This window comes from Brienomyrus brachyistius, chromosome 2 (assembly GCF_023856365.1).
Source record: "Brienomyrus brachyistius isolate T26 chromosome 2, BBRACH_0.4, whole genome shotgun sequence".
NCBI lineage: Eukaryota > Metazoa > Chordata > Actinopteri > Osteoglossiformes > Mormyridae > Brienomyrus > Brienomyrus brachyistius.
In genome coordinates, this window is record NC_064534.1 from 23,647,615 (window position 1) to 23,668,709 (window position 21,095).

The 21,095-nt window shown below is 38.7% G+C and overlaps 1 protein-coding gene and 1 long non-coding RNA gene across 54 annotated transcripts; both read left to right on the forward strand.

Annotated features, from left to right (window-relative positions):
• Nucleotides 1-1,613: 1,613 nt before the first annotated feature.
• si:ch211-204c21.1 (disabled homolog 2) lies at nt 1,614-18,899 on the forward strand. 41 transcript variants are annotated; one of them, XR_007385916.1, is made up of 15 exons: nt 1,614-1,809; nt 6,160-6,342; nt 8,314-8,453; nt 8,656-8,754; nt 8,895-9,026; nt 9,546-9,629; nt 10,759-10,821; nt 13,953-14,588; nt 15,049-15,196; nt 15,298-15,777; nt 16,162-16,199; nt 16,913-16,999; nt 17,122-17,649; nt 17,740-17,784; nt 17,830-18,899. XR_007385916.1 is itself a non-coding variant. In XM_048997599.1 (13 exons), the coding sequence occupies exons 2-12, from the start codon at nt 6,225-6,227 to the stop codon at nt 16,967-16,969; spliced, it is 1,995 nt and encodes a 664-aa protein (XP_048853556.1). In that variant the 5' UTR covers nt 1,614-1,809; nt 6,160-6,224; the 3' UTR covers nt 16,970-16,999; nt 17,122-18,899. The 41 variants fall into 41 exon arrangements, 2 of the variants coding, with proteins under 2 accessions (XP_048853556.1, XP_048853696.1); XR_007385919.1 differs by having other exon boundaries at nt 17,122-17,514; nt 17,560-17,649; nt 17,695-18,899; XR_007385918.1 differs by having other exon boundaries at nt 17,122-17,514; nt 17,560-17,649; nt 17,740-18,899.
• Nucleotides 10,830-13,946, forward strand: LOC125721723 (uncharacterized). Of its 13 annotated transcripts, none has more exons than XR_007385947.1 (5): nt 11,555-11,722; nt 11,911-12,051; nt 12,099-12,239; nt 12,287-12,380; nt 12,428-13,946. It is a non-coding gene; the product is annotated as an uncharacterized LOC125721723 (long non-coding RNA). The 13 variants fall into 13 exon arrangements; XR_007385951.1 differs by having other exon boundaries at nt 12,099-12,192; XR_007385948.1 differs by having other exon boundaries at nt 12,099-12,145.
• Nucleotides 18,900-21,095: the final 2,196 nt, after the last annotated feature.

The window sequence follows — 21,095 nt, forward strand, 5'->3', positions numbered from 1 at the left end:
CACCGCGAGTGATTGGATATATGTTTTGCCTTATTGGAGCAATGACACATTAGTAATTCTGCATTCCAGTAAAGTGTGTAAAGGTTAATGTCTAAATCTGCTGATTAGAGGAAGCCATGGAAGGGGTTAGACTGCATTCATATGATCATGAAACCACCTTGTCTTGGAATCTGGGAACATCCTAGAAATATCGTCATATTCCTTGTCTGTTATGCAACATTGTACAACCATCATGAGACCTGATTCTTTGGACGTTCTCTAAACAAGGGGAAAGAGTGAAACATGGCTCAGTATGACTTATTACGCTCATTACTATAATATAGTTCTTTTTTCTTTGGTTATAGATTCAAGGTCCTTTAATCAGCATAATGTTTTTGTATTGTCCTGGAAATAAATGTATTCCATATAGCAGCCTGACAAACAAAGAATATGGATAGATATGAGCATAAACTCCAGCTTCGTGGTTTATGAACCTTGCGACACATACAATAGCTGTTGCAGGGAGTATGTTACAGACGCGCTGATTTAGTTTTTTGGTAATTTCTGAGGCAATAGTTTTATGGTGTTTAGCAATTGCCCTTCCCAAGTTTGTTAGTCACCACATGTTGCTGTGAAAGCACACATATCAATGAGCTGATTGTAAATCTTCTTTTACAATCAGCTTATTGATACATGTGCTTTAAAAGCAACATACGATTTTCACATTTTACAGGTGTGTTTGTTTTATTTTCTTATATTGAGATAACTGTAAATTCACAAATATATCTGGAATTTAGCTGCAAACTTGTGTCCATATTCTTATGTTTTAATCTGTTTTTAACAGTTATATCACTCTACATAGTTTCTTTGATTTTTTTGATTTTTTGGACCCCTCTGTTTTAGACTCCTCTATTTCAGATTCCTTTAATCTTTGCTGAGCAGTTAACAATTACAGTTAACTAAAAAGAGCTGTTGAAATAAAGTAACACAACAGCCTTCGTTTTGCAGGAAGTTGGTCACAGAGAACAGGAAATGGACCTGCTGACCGGGCAGTCCTCAGTTCTCTAGTAGGACTTCAGAAGTTCAGCAAACACAAGGAAAGAAAAAGGCGAAAGAATGAATATTCTCTGACCTCAAGTTTTCTCTCAGGTGTATCTATGTCTGGGTATGTTGTTTAGGGCAAGATGGAATATGGGAAGACCAAGCAGTTGCCCCATGGGGATGAATACAACATCACAATTTTATTTTTAATACATTACTCGGTGGGATAGAGGCACGTGTGTACATGCTAGTGTGCATGCTTTGTCAAGCTAATAATTTCCAGCTTATTGCTGGCATTGATGTACTCTTGCATAAAATAAATAGCCATACAAATTCTGAATGAACTCCATCATTTAATCCACCAACGTCTTATATTACATGTATTTCACAACTAAAAAGTTTTTAAGGAATCTATTTCATACACAGAAGAATGTTATTATTATTTTCTTGATGTGATCACGTGTCATTTTCAGAATAAATTCGCTAAATATATTCCATTAATTAAATTAAATCGGGAAAGGTGTGGTTCTCCAAGAGTTAAATGCTGAAACAATTTCTCGACGCTGTGGGGGGAGTTAAGCATCACAAGGCGCCGTGTCATTTCCAGCTAGTTCCTGGCTGCCAGCAGCTTATTAGAACCTAAACTGAGTAACTGAACCATAACCGAGTTTAAGATACTAATGCTGCTAGATCTCTAACTGTTTTCTGTAGGTTGTTAGAAGTCTCTGGAGCATATTGAGGAGGAAAAAGTGGGCGATCTAGTGGATGAGTCTCCATTTTCACCGACCGGTATGTAGTTTTTAAACGTCAAGACAAGCGAAGTATTTTCCTGGACATACTTACTAGCTAAAAACAGTTGCTGTTTTCCTTAGCGATGGAAATATAATTTACCAGACATATGGTACTTGTCAGAATATAGAGAGTGATCTTGGAATGGTGAAACTTAAAGTTAACATCCAAATTAAATAATAATAATATTTTGATTACAAACCTAATTAAACTGCATTGCTGTTAAAGACATTAAGTCACTGGTGCAATATCTAGTTTAGAAAACAAACTTCTTAAAACAGCGTTCAGCAATGAATTCCTATCGCATAATCAGCATTTATTAGCACTTCTAATTACAGGCGTTTCCGTGTTTATAAATAAAAGTAGGCCACTGAGACATGTAAATGATTTGAAGGAAATGCTCTTATTGAATTTAATAGTTTCCGTTAAATCGGTATTTCTGACATGATTAGGTTAAATTAGATATGAAATATTAATCTATCACTCTTTTAGTTTTGGCGATCGATCGTGCTGCTTTTTATACCCATCCATTTAAATTTATTCAGTTTTTATCCCTTTTAAATCCCTCAATTGGTCTAATAGACATACTGTAGGGACTATATGACAAGTGCTCTTCTTTAATCTTTGACAAATACTTTTATGTGTGTGTGTGTGTGTGTGAGAGAGAGAGAGAGAGAGAGAGAGAGAGAAAGAGAGAGAGAGAGAGAGCGGGTATACCTATCCTTATCGGGACACAATGTCCTAATAACGTGATAAATATCCATTTTTTAAACTTAGTAATACTCAATAGCACCACCGCTCACATTCCTGCACGGCATCCCCTTTCCTTCCTCTCTTTTTAAATGGTATAATGAGGGGAAGTGCAACTGTAATTATTATACAGCGAAGTGGGGACTGATAAGTGCCTAAGCCCTTGATATATTTAAAGGTTTGCTTTTTACCTTTTTTTTGTATTTAAATTTCCCACTGTTGTTACCCTATTATTGAGGATTGTAGTTGGATTACTGCTCCATTAAATGTCTTTTAAATGTCACCTGTTTGAATGGTATTGAATTTTAAAGATGAATTTGACACTATTGCAGTTTGTCCCTTAGGGACCAAGGGCATTATATTGTGGCAAGCAGTAAAAATTAGAAACTCTTTTCTGTATTCTAGATAGATGGATGGATGGATGGATGGATGGATAAATAGATAGATAGATAATCAATTCTTCCTTTTTTATCAAAAAAGTTATCCTTCATACAGTTTACATGATACTCCATGATATGTGATATTTATATGACACAATGCATTTATATATACTAAGAAGACTCCAAACATTACATTTCAGCGATTTCACCTGGTAATGAAACATTATCACAATCAACATGTTATGTAAACAGGAAGCAATTATACACATTATAACTAGCAAATAGGGGGGCATTTCAAAAACATAGTTATCTGGTATGACTGCCACCCCACCTAGGGTGTCCCCCTATGACTTTTCTTGGTACTTCCTGTATTTATGATTTTGCTTGTTTGTTTGCCTGTTTGTAAAATGCAGAACGAAACCCTATAAACTTGTATGTCACTTGGACAACCTGCCAGTCAGATCCTAAGAATGCTAATAAAAGGATAATACAAAGTTTGTGTATTATCCCTCTGTCATGAAGGTGTCCATCTGCAGTCCAAAGATACTAGTATTTAAAAAAAAGCTCATTGAGTGTTTAATGGGGCTTTTCCACTGCCTCTCAGAACCGTACTGTACCCAAGCTGTACTGTACTGTACTATGAACTAATGGTTTTTCATGGTAAATTATGTTACCATACCTGTGCTGATATGGCCCTGATTACTAGCAGGGCCAGAAGCGCGGAAAATCGAGCTGATTGCGTCACCACCATCTTACTGGTCGAAATGTACGGAGACGCTGTGGATCTGTATGAATATGCATGGAGGATCTGATGGAGAAAAATGCATATTATATATATTATTCTATATTAGTAGTATCACACATTGCGAACTATTAGTGCATTCCAGGCAATATATAGGATTTCTAACATTCTACTCATAAAAGTACTATAGAACAGCTGAACGGAATGCAAATTTATACAAGCTAATGCTTATTCCGCTAGCATTTGATGCAACATAACAGCAATTCTCACAGACGTGGTAGCAGAAATGAGCACATAGTAAATCATTATGTACATTGTGTGAACAGTAAATATGTGCCTTTTCGGTTTTACATCACTGTCACCCTCCAAACCCAGCAGCACCATTATACCAAGTCAGCCCGTCTGCAGTGGAAAATCGAAGCCAGCTGGAACCATGCTGTAACTGGTCTCTCTTCGCGGTACAGGTCAGATACAGCTTGGTTCCTGTAAGCCAGTGGAAAAGCACCATATGTGTCCTGTGATGTATTGCCATTCCATCCAGGGTCTCCCTCAGCCTTGTGCCCTGTGCTGTTACATATTCTTGGCATTGCATATTCATCTATCTTGGCATGGATTCATTGATCCATCCATCCAAGTTATATTTGCTTGTCCAAGTCATGGGTAGGCTGGAGAGGTACTTTATGATCCTGTATCATGACCCTATATCATGTAACATGCTTGCCTTTACATACAGTATGCATTCCCAATTCTAAGGTTAAAAACAAAGAGGAACAATAACCCTCCGTGGAAACCAGATGAAGCAAAACCTAGAAAAGTTCTGGAGCTTATTTACTCTGGCTTCTCCCCATTTTGTAATGAATCAGTGCAAATATGGAAGAGCAGAGCAAATCCTCAATTAAAGTAATTCTTTACTTAAAGCAGTCAACATAATGCATTATAGATACCTTCATAATGCATTATAATGCATTCATACAGTATTATAAATACAGCTGTTTTTAGCTACAACTAGTTATAAAAAAGGCATAACACATTATAGCCATGTTTATTATGCATTATGAATGCTCTATGAAGCTCTCATCTATAATAAGAACATACTGTAAGTTTACAAACGAGGCAATCAACCTATCAATGTTTGGGGAGAATTCAACTAACTAACTTAAAGTTGTTAAATTCTTATCTACCTCTGATTTAAAGGAGCCGTACTATTATAGCCATACATATACTCCATACTATTCCATACTCTAACTACACGCTGTGTAAAGAAGTGCTTTCTTAAATCTAGTTTAAAATGTTCTTCCACTAATTTCCACCTATGACCACGACTTGAACAAATATTGAAGTAACTATTTTGCTAAACAGCATCCAGACCTATTAGAATCTTATATACCTGGATCATGTCCCCCTTAGTCTCCTTTGCTCGAGGCTAAACAGATTTAGCTCAGCTAACCTCTCCTCATAAGACATTTCTCTAAGAATCATTCTTGTAGCCCTACATTGCACCCTTTCTAAGGCAGCAATGTCATTTCTAAGGTATGATGACCAAACCTGCATACAATATTCTAGGTGGGGTCTTACCGAGGAATTGTATAATCTTAGCATCACCTCCCTTGGGTTAAACTGCACACACCTAGAGATGTAACCCAACATCCTATTGGCCTTTTTTATTGCTCCCCCACACTGGTGAGAGTGGGACATTGAAGCATCAACATACACACAGAGGTCTTACTCATAATCAACTAACTTTATTTCAGTGGAACCCATAAAATATCTGTATTTTATATTTTTGCTCCCTGCATGGATTACCTTAAATTTGTCTACATTCAATTTCATGACACCACAAACTGAGAAGATATAATACCCCACAAAGGTTCCATTTTCAAGAGGGCCATACAGGGACGTGGAAGGGAATTCTGGGTCTATTGGCAAAATGTTCCCTTCTGCCTCCCAACACGGTCCCCAGTAGGGTACATTTTGCTGACCAGACCTCAGTGTTATTATTTTGGGGCCTTTATGAAATGCTGAATTCCCTGAACCTGCCAGGGCATCCATGTCCCTCCACTGCCCCTGGGACCCTGTATTACCCCTGAACTACATTTGGAAATATTTCACAGGTGTGTCTAATACACAGGTGAGGAAGGGTGCGGCTGTAGGGAGTTTCGACTGGCATCACACACTTTCTCCTACTAGAGTGTGTTTTATTTAAAGAGCATTTATTATGAAAATAAATGCACAGCAATTTTGAACTTATAGTGCTGACAGAAATGGGTATATCCAGGAGATATGTCAGCTGAACCTTTTAAATTGGGATCGTTTAAAGCATTTGACTGACTTTTTAAGCAAAAAGCATTTTATATTTCCTGTGCCATTAATTTCTCTCCCCATTGTTTGTCTCACTTTCATTGACCCATTTTCTTTATTTCCCATGCCTTTCCATACATTGTTATTCTAATTCCTTACTGTTTCTCCCTCAATCTGTAGAACATAGGTGAATTGGAGGACAAGGGACCCCACTGTCTGGGAGCTGCTATTTCATTCTACCTTCTATGCTGATTGTGAGAAGCTGGCCTCTTATCATGTCAACAGAAGCTGAAACTAACATGAGCAACCAGCCAGACCAGGCTGCTCCCTCGAAGACTACGCCAAAGAAGGAGAGGAAGAAAGGTATTTTTTCAATTGGATATTGATTTTTTTTGTTCAGTCAGTGAATGCTCTAAAATTATTTCATTGTGGCTCACAGTTGTATTTGTGACATTAATATTTTATGCTTTTGCTAGCTGTTGTGGTTTTCTGTTTTTGGCTTGCTAAACATGCTATGTGCTTTTAGGATATTGTTTGGATTTTTGTATTGTATACATTCTAGGTTAACAACAGTTAAGAACAACACAGTGATCTTGGTAATCTTGTTGTTTTGTTGCATTATTTAATTTAATAAACCTTTCGTAATCCAAAAAGTGTTACAAAACCATCTAGCGTGTTACTGTTAGAAAACCTGTAATTATAATGTCAGATTTGTTGTATACACTGCATGACCAAAAAAATGTCATGTTATATCAGCAAATACTTAAGAGCCAATGACTGGATCATTATTACATCTCAGCAACGTTAAGTCAGCTGAGTACCTGAATCTCCTGAATGGCCGGGTTACACCTCCATCCATCAGCAATGGATTTTTTTCTTCCCTGTTGGCAAGGGCATATTCCAGGCTAAGAATGCCAAGAGTCATTGGGTTCAGGCTGTCAAAGAGTAGTTCAGAGACCATGGGGAATCATTTTCATGTATGACTTGGTCACCATAGAGTTGTGACCTTGACCTCATTGAAGGTCTTTGGGATGTGCTGAAGGAGGCTTTCTGGAGTGGTTCAACTCACTTGTGAATACAGCTAAAGGTGGTTCAATGAAAAATTGAAATGGCAACTTTTTTTTTGGCCAGGCAGTGTATAAATGCCATTTTGACCCCTGGGATAAGCTCCAAGCTCAACATGGCTCTGTATCAGATATGGAGTTTTACTAGGATCTGACCAAGTAAAACCAAGCAATTTTTACTGCAACACTTTTACATGGAATTCGACACGACTGGGAGGAAGCAGAACCCAGATGCAGCTGTAGGAGAAACTGAAAGGAGCTTCAATGAAACCAGTATATTGGTAACTGAAAACAAAAGACCAGGGGTGAGTTTCTCTAAGCCTTCTTAACAGCTACCTCATTTGTAAGTTCTATGTTAAAAGATAGAACTTACGAATGATGTAGCGTTAAAAAGGCTTCAGGAAGCTAACCCCTGGAGGGGAAAAAACATAAAGTAGGCATGAACACCGAGGAGCAACTAGGGCTGGGGTAGACTAGTGGGGATCGAATGAGAGGCAGGTGTGATTGTTTAGACCAAACAAGGAGGACGCAGAATGGCCAACAGCAACCTCTTCTGGCCAAACAGGGGCATGACAGATCATGACAGAATTCTATTAATATTCTTTAGATTTCGGGAAAAAAATTTAATACCTAAAAGGTAAATGATTGATTGTATAATTGTAAAATTTGCAAATGAATAAATACAGTTATTTCCATTGTTTTCAAAAGAAGTATCAATGTTAGACATGTCTCTGAATTTGGATTATATAAATTTACTTTTTATCAGCATTTTAGTTTACAGTTATTCTTCATTAAGAAGGAAAAAATGATTTTGAAAAAATAAAGCATTTTTACTTCCCTGGAGAGGATTACAGTGCCCTGGTGTTTCTCTGGATCTTGTGCCTTGGCCTGTAGAACTGTATTCCCTTTGAAAGTAATCTTAGGTATTTAGTGTAAAAAGATTAATCGCTTAATCATTCGAATATTGATATATTTTAAACATATTTAAAATGTCATACAGCAGATTGGCATGCCTCAGTACTACAATAATCCATCTACAAACTGTCAAGGTATTTTACCGAGCCAAATATACTATGTACGCCTATAAATACTTTAATTCCTAGGTTTCTTTTAACATTTTGTATTATCTTTAACTTAATGTTAGGCTGAGACAATGTCCCAAGGTTTAATAACTGAATTGCACATACAAACACATACAGTATATGGAGCAGGCTAGAAAAATTTTGACTCAACTAGGGATCTTATTCTGGCCTCCCTGTTTCTGTTTCAGTCCCAGAGAAGACAGATGTGTTTCTGCTGTCCAGATTCAAAGGTGATGGCGTGCGGTATAAAGCCAAGCTGATTGGCGTGGATGACGTGCCTGATGCCAGAGGGGATAAAATGAGCCAAGATTCCATGATGAAACTGAAGGTTGATGAAAACACATAAAAACTGATTTTTAACAGATTCCTGTTCTTACATCAATGTTGCAATAGCCTACTATGGAGGTTTCCTATCTGGGGGGCTTTTATCGGGGCTTCGGTTCCTTAATCAATATACCATGTGCTGGTTCATTGTGAATTCAGTTGACTTTAAATGTGATCACTCAGCAGTTTGCTCCTATCAAACACAGGGGATGAGCGCTGCCTCTCGGTCGCAGGGAAAACATAAGCAGAAAGTTTGGATCAACATATCCCTGTCTGGCATCAGAATTATTGATGAAAAAACTGGGGTGAGTGTATTCATTTGGCTTATGTAGCTGGAAATGTGTATTTCACGATCAGAACATTAGTTTCTTGTTGGTAAATCAATGCTATTGCTAGTATTTTTTTAATTCATAAAATATAACTTAACACATCTGGTCTGCCATAGGTAATAGAGTATGAACATGCAGTGAATAAGATTTCTTTCATCGCACGGGATGTGACAGACAACCGAGCCTTTGGCTACGTCTGTGGTGCTGAAGGCCAGCATCAGTTCTTCGCTATTAAGACTGCCCAGCAGGTACAGTATGTGGCGCTAGGGTGAATGTTTGCTCCTGGTCCTACTGTGTGTCAAGTTCATTCCCCAGCCACTGACTTACAATGTTAGAACAAATTAAAGGAAGGTCTGTGTTTGTTTTGTTGGAGAAATATGTCCTACAATGAATAGATCATGAGGCTTTGGAGTTTTTCTGGGCTTCGTGTGTAAAGAGTGGCCCTAAATTACAAAAGACATCCATAGAACAAGAAGATAAAACTAAAAAGATACAAATAAGAAAATAATGTTTGTATAATAAAACCGGCACTACAAGGTGCGGTATAAATAGTTATACAATGTCTGAATATGAGATTCAGTGATGATCACTGGAGTAAAAATACACCAAAAACTTACAAATGGATTAATTTTGTTAAAGGAAAATTTAATCATAGTTTATTTGTAATTTTAGATTTAGATAAAAATGTGCTTTCTGTTTTCAGTGGCACACACATACATTATGAATGAATTCGTCTGTGTCAATAGGCATTGTTTTGTTGTTCTCAGGCAGATCCATTGGTTGTCGATTTGAAGGACCTTTTCCAACTAGTTTTCAACATGAGAAAGAAGGAACCAGAGGGCACAGACAAGGTCAGTAATTTATGACTTGTAATACTAAAGTATGACTGTAGCATTCTTCATGGCCTTTCAGTCTTTGGCGTTTCAGAATTTCATACCTGCATCTCATTAGGCTTGGTCCTGTATACAGGTCCTGCCTGATGCACGTGAAATGTAGTGTTGCTGTCCCTAGATAATTTCTTACATTCTTTTCATGAGCTAAGCCATTTTTTTGATTGTTTAATGAGACACTGTTAATTTTGTGTGTTAGTCTTCTAAGTCAGTTGTAATAGATACTCAAGAACAAAAAAACTAAAACACTTAGCTGTTATGTTGTAAAATTGTGTTTCATTCAGTCTTTAGTGGTAAATGTAATAGTTATAATTACTGTGTGACCTGACCTGACCTAACCTGAATTATTTTCAGTGCACAGTTATTTTTCCACATTCACCTCTGTGCAATAAGCAGTAAGACAGATGGATAATCAAAAGTTTTTACATTAAGCTAAATGTTTCCATTAAGCATCACTAAGCATGTTTATTTGGTTAAATGCTGGTGAGAAACATATACGGAGAATGTAATATTAAAGCTCAAACATCATATTGTGAAATGTATTGTGAAGGACTGTTATTTGAAGTTGTATGGTGATTTTGTCTGTTTTTATTGAAATCACGTGAGATTAAATAAGTGAAGCTGTATTATTCCAACACTGATATCGACCACATTTATGGTTCCTGCATTGAGTTAAATGAAAACAAGCTCACGACATGCAAAAGTACCAATCCACATTCCGACTCCTTAAGCACTAAGGATCCTTTATAGTGTTGTTTTAACAGTCACCATTACATCATATAAAAGTAACAGAATATGCTTAACCTTTTCAAACTCAGGTTTGTGTCATGCTGCGATCTATTACGATAAACGCCACGGCACATGACGCATTCTGTGAGAACAACCGCTTTTACTAAAATCGTTATTTCAGAATCCCTTGTGAATTCTCCATAATTTACAGTACGCCCCCACCCCCTCTCCATTTCATATAAGAACTGCAATACTGACTAGGTCTATGAACCTAAACCTTCTCTTGGATAAAATGAAGCACACCTATCTCTCATGTCCCATTGCATATTGTTCTTCTCTCTATGTCTCCCCCTTGATCCAGTGTGATGAACAGATTAATCCTTTTGGACACACATCATCACCACCAGATTTACAATCCTCCTCGGTAAGTTACCTTATTGCTGGTCATTTTGACACTTTCAATATTGTATATCAACTGTGCTAGAATACAAACAATATAAATGTAGTAGATTGGTTATTGAATGATTAAAGAGAATCTAATTTTTCATAGTTTTTGCATTTAGAGATGGTTGATACACCTTAACATCACTGGAAGTGTGTACATGTTAGAATTGAACACACTTTTATATATGGAAATGATGGTTTACATACCAAATACTTAGAAACCCTGATGTTTCACCGCCTGGGAATTGTTTTTATCTGCATCTGCCAGCTGAGAAGTGCTACTGTGCTAGAATAATATAGCACATGCTAACTTGTGAAGGGATGTTTACTGGTGGAAAGTGGAAAAAGCAGAAATGAATGGTGAAGTGATACCAGCGGTTAAGGAGCCCCCATTTGATGGCTAAGCACTTCCATGCTGACTGCTTGCAACTGAACTCTCATCACCCTCTATCTCATGCAGCAGGAAAGTCCCTAACTGCCTGCCTGACTTGTCTGTGGAAAATAAAGGAGGAGAAGAATTTAGGGGATATTTGTATTAATAGCAAGGAATGCTTCCTTGCATGACTTTGCATCTGCAATGTCCAGTGAGATAGGACTGTGAATCTGAAGAAAAGCCTCACCAACCAAACTGTAAAAATGACCTCATCTATTTTTTTTGTACTTCAGTTGGAGGGGAAACTGCAGTCACCATAGGTTTTTGCTGTGCAGTCATATTGGGCTACACTCTGCAGTCACCATAGGTTTTTGCTGTGCAGCCATGATGGGCTACACTCTGCAGTCACCATAGGTTTTTGCTGTGCAGCCATAATGGGCTACGCTCTGCAGTCACCATAGGTTTTTGCTGTGCAGCCATGATGGGCTACACTCTGCAGTCACCATAGGTTTTTGCTGTGCAGCCATATTGGGCTACACTCTGCAGTCACCATAGGTTTTTGCTGTGCAGCCATGATGGGCTACACTCTGCAGTCACCATAGGTTTTTGCTGTGCAGCCATGATGGGCTACACTCTGCAGTCACCATAGGTTTTTGCTGTGCAGCCATGATGGGCTACACTCTGAAGTCACCATAGGTTTTTGCTGTGCAGCCATGATGGGCTACACTCTGCAGTCACCATAGGTTTTTGCTGTGCAGCCATGATGGGCTACACTCTGCAGTCACCATAGGTTTTTGCTGTGCAGCCATGATGGGCTACACTCTGCAGTCACCATAGGTTTTTGCTGTGCAGCCATGATGGGCTACACTCTGAAGTCACCATAGGTTTTTGCTGTGCAGCCATGATGGGCTACACTCTGCAGTCACCATAGGTTTTTGCTGTGCAGCCATGATGGGCTACACTCTGCAGTCACCATAGGTTTTTGCTGTGCAGCCATGATGGGCTACACTCTGCAGTCACCATAGGTTTTTGCTGTGCAGCCATGATGGGCTACACTCTGAAGTCACCATAGGTTTTTGCTGTGCAGCCATGATGGGCTACACTCTGCAGTCACCATAGGTTTTTGCTGTGCAGCCATATTGGGCTACACTCTGCAGTCACCATAGGTTTTTGCTGTGCAGCCATGATGGGCTACACTCTGCAGTCACCATAGGTTTTTTGCTTTCCAGCCATAATGGACTACCCTCTGTCAGAGGAACCCTAGATGCTGACCCTCACACTTTAGCAATAAGCCCCCTGGAAATGCCACCATACTACCATTATTAGGGCGGGGACCTTGACAGGGCTTGAAACTAGAAGACTAGGTTTAGGCTCCAGTGTTGCCAGGGTAGATTTTTTTCAATTCTATTTGTACAGGCAAAGAAGAAATCTGTGTCACTGGAGGCAGTGTGATATTTACTTTGGCGGTCAGTAGACAAAGTCGTTCAAATTATGCTCTCTAGCTGTAGCCACTGTCTGCTGGAATCCAGGGGTAAAAGCATATTGTTAAGGTTGCAGAATGTCTTCTGGTGGAATTTTACTGACTGGCATACTCTCTCCAACACCACCCTCTTCAGAGTGTCGTCTGGCACAGTTGCAAGTAGGCATATGGGATTCTATTGCCATGGGTAATAAAAAGTGGATGGAACATTCCTCCACCAGTCACTTACATGCAGAAGCCATCCTCATAAACATCTTGACGGAAGCTTCTGGGTTGTTTTCAGGACCTATTTTCAGAATTTGGATCAGCACAGGTGGCAGGGAGGTGGGTAGTGGGAATTAGGCAAGCAGTTCCTGAATGTCAGCTCACTCCTCAGTCTGGAACTCCAGAAATGTGTGCAGAGTGTCTTATTGTTACATTCTCAGGTGCAGAAGCCTGATGCTAGACAGATTGCAGGGTGACTAGGTATATGAGCAAAGCAGTTCTGAGCCCTGTGAACAACTGAATTCCTCCAGGCAAGATGGTGAACAGAAAGAAATGACACAGGGATAAAAGTAGGGAATGGGAACATTACTTAGGGGACAGAAGTGGAAACAGGCTTGACAAATGTAGCATGAAGATTAAAGATGGTCAATTCAGAAAGGTACAAAAGAAAAGAGGACATGGCAGTGGGGTCAGATATTAGGGTCTTTGCAAGAGGTAACAGGAAAGAAAACTCAGTCATATATCATGATTGTCAATCAGTAAGAAGTGACAGTGAGAAAATCTCCCTGCGCCAAATGAGTTAATCATCTAACCTTACCTTGATAGGAAATGATTCTTCTGCCCATCCAAGCCAATTTTACAAAAGTATTATCATATTTTCATAATATTGTGATAATATGATATTATTTATCATATTATGTTTTGCCCTTTATAACATCATAGTATTTTATAATGTGTCGTAGTATTTATATTGCATACCCTAAATCAGTAAGACTAGTCACTTTTTGGTTTCCCATAAGGGGCTATACAGTATGTAGCTTACGGGGTTAGGGCTGTGAACAGACAGGCTGGGGTTCGAATTTTGTGGATGGCAGAATAATCATATCACAATTTCCTGAATTGTACATCACTTTGGTACTGAATATATTTTTGATCCATAAACAATAATTATTTTAATTTTATGATATGTGTATGGCTGCTTTGGCTCTGGAGTATACAGCTAATTTAAGTACTTTATAATGTTTAAAAATTTTGTTCTTATTTCAATCAACAGGAGACTAAAGATGTCCTGTTGTTGGATCTTTCCACTGACATTGACAGCAATCAAAACTGTGTAAAGGGAGAGTGTTTGGCAGCTTCCTTTGTCCCTCAGATAATGCCTGAATCAAATCCCTCCCTCGAAAAGCCCTGCCCTCCTCAGGCTAGCTTCTTTCCCACTTCCATGCCAGACCCCTTCAGCGATGACCCCTTCCCAAAAAACAAAGACTATCCCGCACAGCCTAACCCTGTGGCTCCCCCCATGGTTTTCAACCGCAGACAAGTAAGTCTCAATCAATTCTGTAGCTCACCGAATGTCAATGGTCACCATAATGGTGACCCTGACTGCTTAACTCAACAGTTTGATGAGCTATCCATTAGGACTGTTACCCAGGCATCATCTGACAGCCAGTGGCCAGTAGAGTGTGGGGTTGCAGAGGAGATCCCAGTGAAACAGCAGAATGGTTTACAATACGGATACACCCAGAATCCTTTTCTTGAAGTATCTGATAAAAGCTTACCCTTGCTAAATGTTGTGAAAAAAGAGTCAGGGGGCATCCCTGAGCCCCCGTGTCACCCAGCCAAGGATTCAGTGATCATTAGCCCTCCTCCACTCAACACAAAGGCTGGACGAGGAAGGAAAGGCATTAAGGTGAAGGCACAAGCCAAGCTTATTTGTACTGCATGACTTCACCATTCTGGTAGACCATTACAATAGCATATGCTCCTAACGCTAACCATTTAACATGGCATATACTCACTTTGGAAGTTGTTTTTAAGTCAATTAAATGCATGAAAAGTGCATGAAATAGTGAAGGTCCTGTTCTGTGGTTTTAGAATTGCAATTAATAATGGTGCTATTCTACAAGTAGAACTCACCTTTCAGCTTTTACTTTATCATGCTCAGTTACCATGTTTTTGTTTTACTCTTTTGCATCAGATCTTATCTTGAAGGTAAGTTGTTGGTAAAGGGTTCCCTAAAAACACTAGTAGTTTCGAGGCATAATACTTTTATGTGATGCTGACTAAATCTTTCCACTTATATTACTTGTAAAAAAATCAGGCTAAAGACTAGAAGTCTGACTAGACAAAATATGACATTTTATCAACAGATCTCCACAAACAACCCATTTGGAACAGACCAGTATGCTTCATCCAGTCACAGAGAATCTGGTCCACCACAGCCAGATATTCAAACCAAACCTGTTGCTCACTTTAGTGGTGATCCAGTAAACAGCAACACTGCAATGCTAAGTTTGGGTAAGATATGCAAATTATATAACCTCTAACATATTTCCTGTGCTTAAATAGTATTCTTGTGTGTGAATTAATTCTTACCCAATTTGATCTCCTTCTTCTAGGAACTTTGTCGTTGGGTGCTCCAGCTCCAAACTTACGGGCAGCTCAGTGGGGTGAAGCAGAGCCCTCCATATTCCCTGTTCCTGATAGCACTTCTCAGTCCACTTCTTACCCCCAGTTTTCAGTGTTTGGTGTCTCACCAGCACCTGTGTGGGGCCAAGCACCACCAGCATTTGGAATCGCTGCTCCTCCGCAGCTCCTGACCTGGGGTCACACAGCTGCAATGGCACCACCTGGTGGATGGTTTCAGGATTCTCATATGGGTAATCCCTTCCGGCCCAACATACTTCCAACCAGAACACACCTGTCCTCCAGTCCTACACCAGAACCTCCATCACAGGCAACTCCATTGAAGGGGATGTCAATGGTGGAAAATGATGCCTTCGCAGCTCTAGACCCTCTACAGCAGGAGCAGAAAAATGGGAAGGATATGTTCAAAGATTTCCAGAAAGTTAAGCCTCTGCAGGTCTCTGCTGAGAGAGGTGAGCTGCTATCAGAATCTTCCCCCAGTATCTTTCCCGCAGATTAGTCTTACTCCAGGAAGTTATTGATACCCATGTCAGATATCAATCAGATGAAACAAAATAGTGTAATAGTGTACATTTTGTAAAATGGAGATATGCAACATCATATTATTCAAAGTTTGATTTTCTCATATCATCTCAAGTTATATCCTATGAACAGTGATTAATAATACTTTGGTTTAAAATCTACTAAAAGACTACAGTACATCATTTTCATCAAGCATGTTTGTTTACACTGCAAATGTGTTATTTTCATCGGTTATTTGGGAGAGAATAGCCTATATTGTCTGTTTAATTTTAAAAGTCATAATGAATGGTTCTTCACATTGTTTACCCCTCCAGGTTCCCCGTGTCCAAGCCCCCCTGCCTCAGCCCCTCTGGTACGTCACTTTGATAGTCCATCTAGCTGTAATATGTTAGGTGGGCACCCTCCTGCATAGGTACATTATCCAGCTATACTCAGAGATACTACAGAGTGGCAGGCTTAGAATATTAACAAGTAACTGGCTCATTTATCACTAACACAAAATCAAATCTTTGTTCGAAATGTAAGACTGTATGAAACATACTACGAGTATGTATTTTAGTTTCAGAATGTATTCAGTAATGTAGCAAAAAAAGGTGCTAGACAATACTGTCACTTCTTCACATTCCCAACAGTTAGGGTTGGAAAATACTCACAAATGTGAAACTTTATGAAAAATACTTGGGTCCATTAATGGGTCCAGCACTTGACAACTTCAAGTAATATTAATATTAAACTAATATTAAAGACATAGTATGCATATACACTAAAAATATTCAATAATAGTAATATTTGTATATTATATGAATCCATATCTTTCAGTATTGTTATTGTTTGTATTTTTTTGCTTGTGCATCATCCAAAAATACTCCCATTTAATTGTTCACAGCCAGCTTGCGAATGAGACACTGTGAATGTCAAATTCACAAATCTGTATTTTAATGTTTGCATCACTGACAGCTCACAGTATTCAAGTATAACTATATTTCTATTCATTATAAGTGTTTAAGCAATCAAGTTTGTACATTATTACATACTAAAAAATTCCTCTCTTTCCCCGTATAACAGGTCAAGCCCCCCACCCAGCCTGTTGCAACAGGCTTCTGTAGCAAGCCTTTCTCATAAGTGATGTCCATCCTGCCCGTCAGCAAAAATGTGAGGATGATGAAATCAGTTAGAATTGTGGTGAACTTCTGGAAGCATTTACTCACTTCTGAAAATGTTTAAAGTACCTAGATTCAGAAATTACGTTTTTGAGAAATTCTCGTCTTTTCCAGAAAGCCCTTGTCATCCAGATGTAACCAATGAAGATTCCAGCTGCTTCAACCCAGTCCACAAACTTAAGATACAGATGATATAATTAATCAAAACCTCATGTACCAATCAGACCAACGAATGACCAAAGTGAATTAACATCACGTATGGACCTTTAGTCAAATCAGTGTTGAGTGGTGTTCCCCTTGTTATTTAGTACTTATGGATATGGAGAGGTGCCGGTACTCCCCTTGTTATTCAGTACTAGCGGATATGGAGTGGTGCCGATACTCCCCTTGTTATTTAGTACTTATGGATATGGAGAGGTGCCGGTACTCCCCTTGTTTTTCAGTACTTATGGATATGGAGAGGTGCTGGTACTCCCCTTGTTATTTAGTACTTATGGATATGGAGAGGTGCTGGTACTCCCCTTGTTATTCAGTACCAGGGGATAAGGAGAGGTGCCGGTACTCCCCTTGTTATTCAGTACCAGGGGATAAGGAGAGGTGCCGGTACTCCCCTTGTTATTCAGTACCAGGGGATAAGGAGAGGTGCCAGTACTCCCCTTGTTATTGAGTACAAGGGGATAAGGAGAGGTGCCGGTACTCCCCTTGTTATTGAGTACAAGGGGATAAGGAGAGGTGCCGGTACTCCCCTTGTTATTCAGTACCAGGGGATAAGGAGAGGTGCCGGTACTCCCCTTGTTATTCAGTACCAGGGGATAAAGTGAGGTGCTGGAACTCAAGCAAAAAAAAACAGATGTGTTGGTACTACCTAACGGTGACTACCGGGTCACTTCAAGCACTGAGTCAAAGCAATCTGCAGAGTAAATAAAACTAGATCCTGCATACAGCAGTCCCATAAAACACACTATAACATGTGATTAGTATTGTATGGCATTAAAGAGGGTGTGTTGATTGCCCGCAGATTATTGTGTATACTTCACTGGGAACAACTAATGTGTACTTTTCTCCCATTTTATGCATTATACCCATGTTCCTTTAAGTAATAAAGTTCTTCATGATGTTGTACAGTTCAAGGAAATGAGTGAATTGATTGCTTATGATTGAATGTTAAAGTATATTTTAATTAGAAGTTGGACTTAAGGAGTGGATGACCTATAATAATGTCAAAACTAGTTATTAAGTCTTATGTAGTTGTTTATTTTTTTCTAAGTAAACTGCCACATTTAGATGGTATAATCTTTTTATATTGTGTGTATTGTTCATCAGTCAAATGACAACCTGTACTAGTTTATATAAAGGTCATTTCTATATTTATTATTTAAACTATGATGATACTTTCTTTTTTAGACTAAAGTCAGTATATTTAAGCAAATCTCATTTGCCTGGACATTTGCAACACCACATGAGGAAAATGTTTTTTCTGGTCAATGTGACACACCATGTACAGTATGATGTCAAAACCTGGTGTAACTACTTATATAAGCAGTTCAACTTACGAATTTCATCATATATTAATATTAAATGAAGACAGTGTTGCAATACATGACTTATTCTCTGAATCAGGTGCCCTTTAGTCCCCCAGACTTCTTCAAAGATTTTCAATTGAACCCTTAATCCCCTATAAAATAATGTATCAGTCCCTGTGACATCAGCATTGAGGAAATGACATCACCCAAGTCTTTTGAACAAAATGCTGCAAAAAAAGTCTTTTGTTACCTATTTTCATTGTTTTAACGTCAGATTGAGATTGTAAGTTTCAACATTTTAACTTTACTCTATGAATATATGATAGTACACTATTGTTTAGGAAAAATAAACAATAATGTTGCAAAAGATTACAATTTTATGATGTCCTGAATGCCATGTGGTGCTGATGTCTAAGGTAAATATGGAGTTATGGCTACTATAACCAAAAATAAATTCCCCGATAAATTCAACCTCATCACATTTTGTATTGCAATGGGGTTGAATCATTGAGATGGGCTTGAATGTTTGACCCTAATGTAGGATTTTATTTGAACCGTCTGAAATAATCGTTAATGTTATACTTAATGTTCAGTGTTGTCAGACATCATAATGACAAAAACAGCAGCAGAAAGGCAAAGGGAGCACAGGGCAAGAAGGGATGCAGACACACAAGAGAATAGAGAAATATCTCAAAAGTGAGCATAAAAGACGGAAATGGGATATTTAGACGGGGAAAAGAAGAAAATAAAGAATTAAGTAACAGAGTTAAACAACATAAGTGCAAGGTGTGGAGGAAAGCTAAAGAGAGACAGAGGAAAACAGAAGATTTGATGAATATTAACACTCCTCCAGAAAGTCCTCATATTAATAAGCAGAGAAACCCAGATCTGGGTCCTGAAAGTTAATAGTGGTTCCTTCAGATTACATGAAGTTCGGAAGTATAAAAAGCTTTTTCACTAGGGTGTGTGTGTCAGTCAGGGAGTGAGTGTACATATACTGTCCATGTGAGAGTTTTATGTCTGCAGCAGTTTAGAAATCATGAATTCCCTGGTTTTGTTTTAGACAACATTTGGAGGGCAAGAAATAATCCCAAAGTGCAAGATACAAACTGCACAAAGAAATAGCACAACTCAAACATGCACTCAAACAGGAGAGAAAATGTACAGAAATGTACAAAAAGAGGCACTATAGTGATCTGCAAAGCAGAATGAATCTCCAAGATAGAAAGTCTGTGAATTAGACAACAATGGTCTTGTTGACAGCCAAATTAGAAAAACTTGACTACTCCATGAAGCCCTGATTACTGACATCAAGAAAAAATGCCAAAATACCAGAAATGAGATTTGAAGAAAATGTGATTGTTACCCTATGTAATTTTTTTTATAAAATTACCATTTTATTGTATGTTGTATCATAAATTTCATGGATAAATTAATCCATACCATACTGAAATATTGATCATCCCTTCAACCTTCTTATCTTCAACAACATCACCCTGAGATCAGCCCTATGACATTAAGGCCATTGTAGGGGGAAAATGTTACATTGAGGCTTTAATTTTATTACCGGTGTGAGGTCAATCATCATCACCATGATAAATTACCTATTGACACCAATACTGAAAATAATGAGCACAAAACGAAACTAGCGTGTTTTTAGTCGACAGAAGAGGCGAACGTTGTTGGACTACATAAGATTTAGGATTTAAGAAGCTTGTGTGTAAGGCAAGATAGGCAAGGTCCTAAAATTCTGTGACTGAAATTACTTGGGATATAGGCCTACCGTGTGTGATTTGTTTTTAATTACACTTAATGTGGCATACTGTTTATCAAGTAGTCAGTTCGCGTCAATCCGTGCACTATGAAAAATAAAAAGTTAAGACAACCTAAAATTTAAGGCAACTTATTGCACTAGATTTTGGAATTTTGAGGGCAACGCATAGTTTTAAGTTTTGAAGAAAGCCACCTATTGTTAAAAAAAAAAAATTCTCAGTTCATTACTGTCACACCCACACAGGCGGAGTCCACCAGGTGCGCCGCAACGCACCTAATTAGCAAACAAACAAAAGGCACAGACAGACCAGAGAACATTGCTAAGTATTGAGCCAATGTCATTGAGCCTCACCAAGCATTCTTTTGTCTTTCGTCTACCCTCTTTCCCATACCAGGTCTGTCTACCCTGTGTGTTCACCTTGCCTTTTCCCCATCCTATCCCCAGAACCGCTCCCAGACCTGACCCGTCTTCTCTGCTGAGACCGGCAAGTCCTGTTCCCGCTACCCCGTGTCCCGTGTCTACCTGTCGGATGAATCTCCTGGCTTCTGACCTACATTTACAGCTATCGACGATTCTCCTTGCTTGTCCCTGTTAGTGCCATTGCTCCAGTGCTTTCATTAAAACGCGCTGTAGCTCGCATACCTGGATCCCTGTCCTTCACTGACCAGTATCACAATTGCCACAACATTTCTCAGTTCATTACGACAACTATTGAGGGCCCGTTTGGGTGCTTTGTTTTTTGTGAATTGCCATTTTCTTTCTTCATGTAAAACTAAGCATTTTTCCTACCT

Coding starts and splice junctions, on each gene's coding strand:
- si:ch211-204c21.1 (XM_048997599.1), top strand. CDS start 6,225: ATGCTGATTGTGAGAAGCTGGCCTCTTATCATGTCAACAGAAGCTGAA. Junction 10,822..13,952: donor CAGATTTACAATCCTCCTCG/GTAAGTTACCTT, acceptor TTCAATCAACAG/GAGACTAAAGATGTCCTGTT. Junction 16,200..16,912: donor CCCCTGCCTCAGCCCCTCTG/GTACGTCACTTT, acceptor CCCGTATAACAG/GTCAAGCCCCCCACCCAGCC.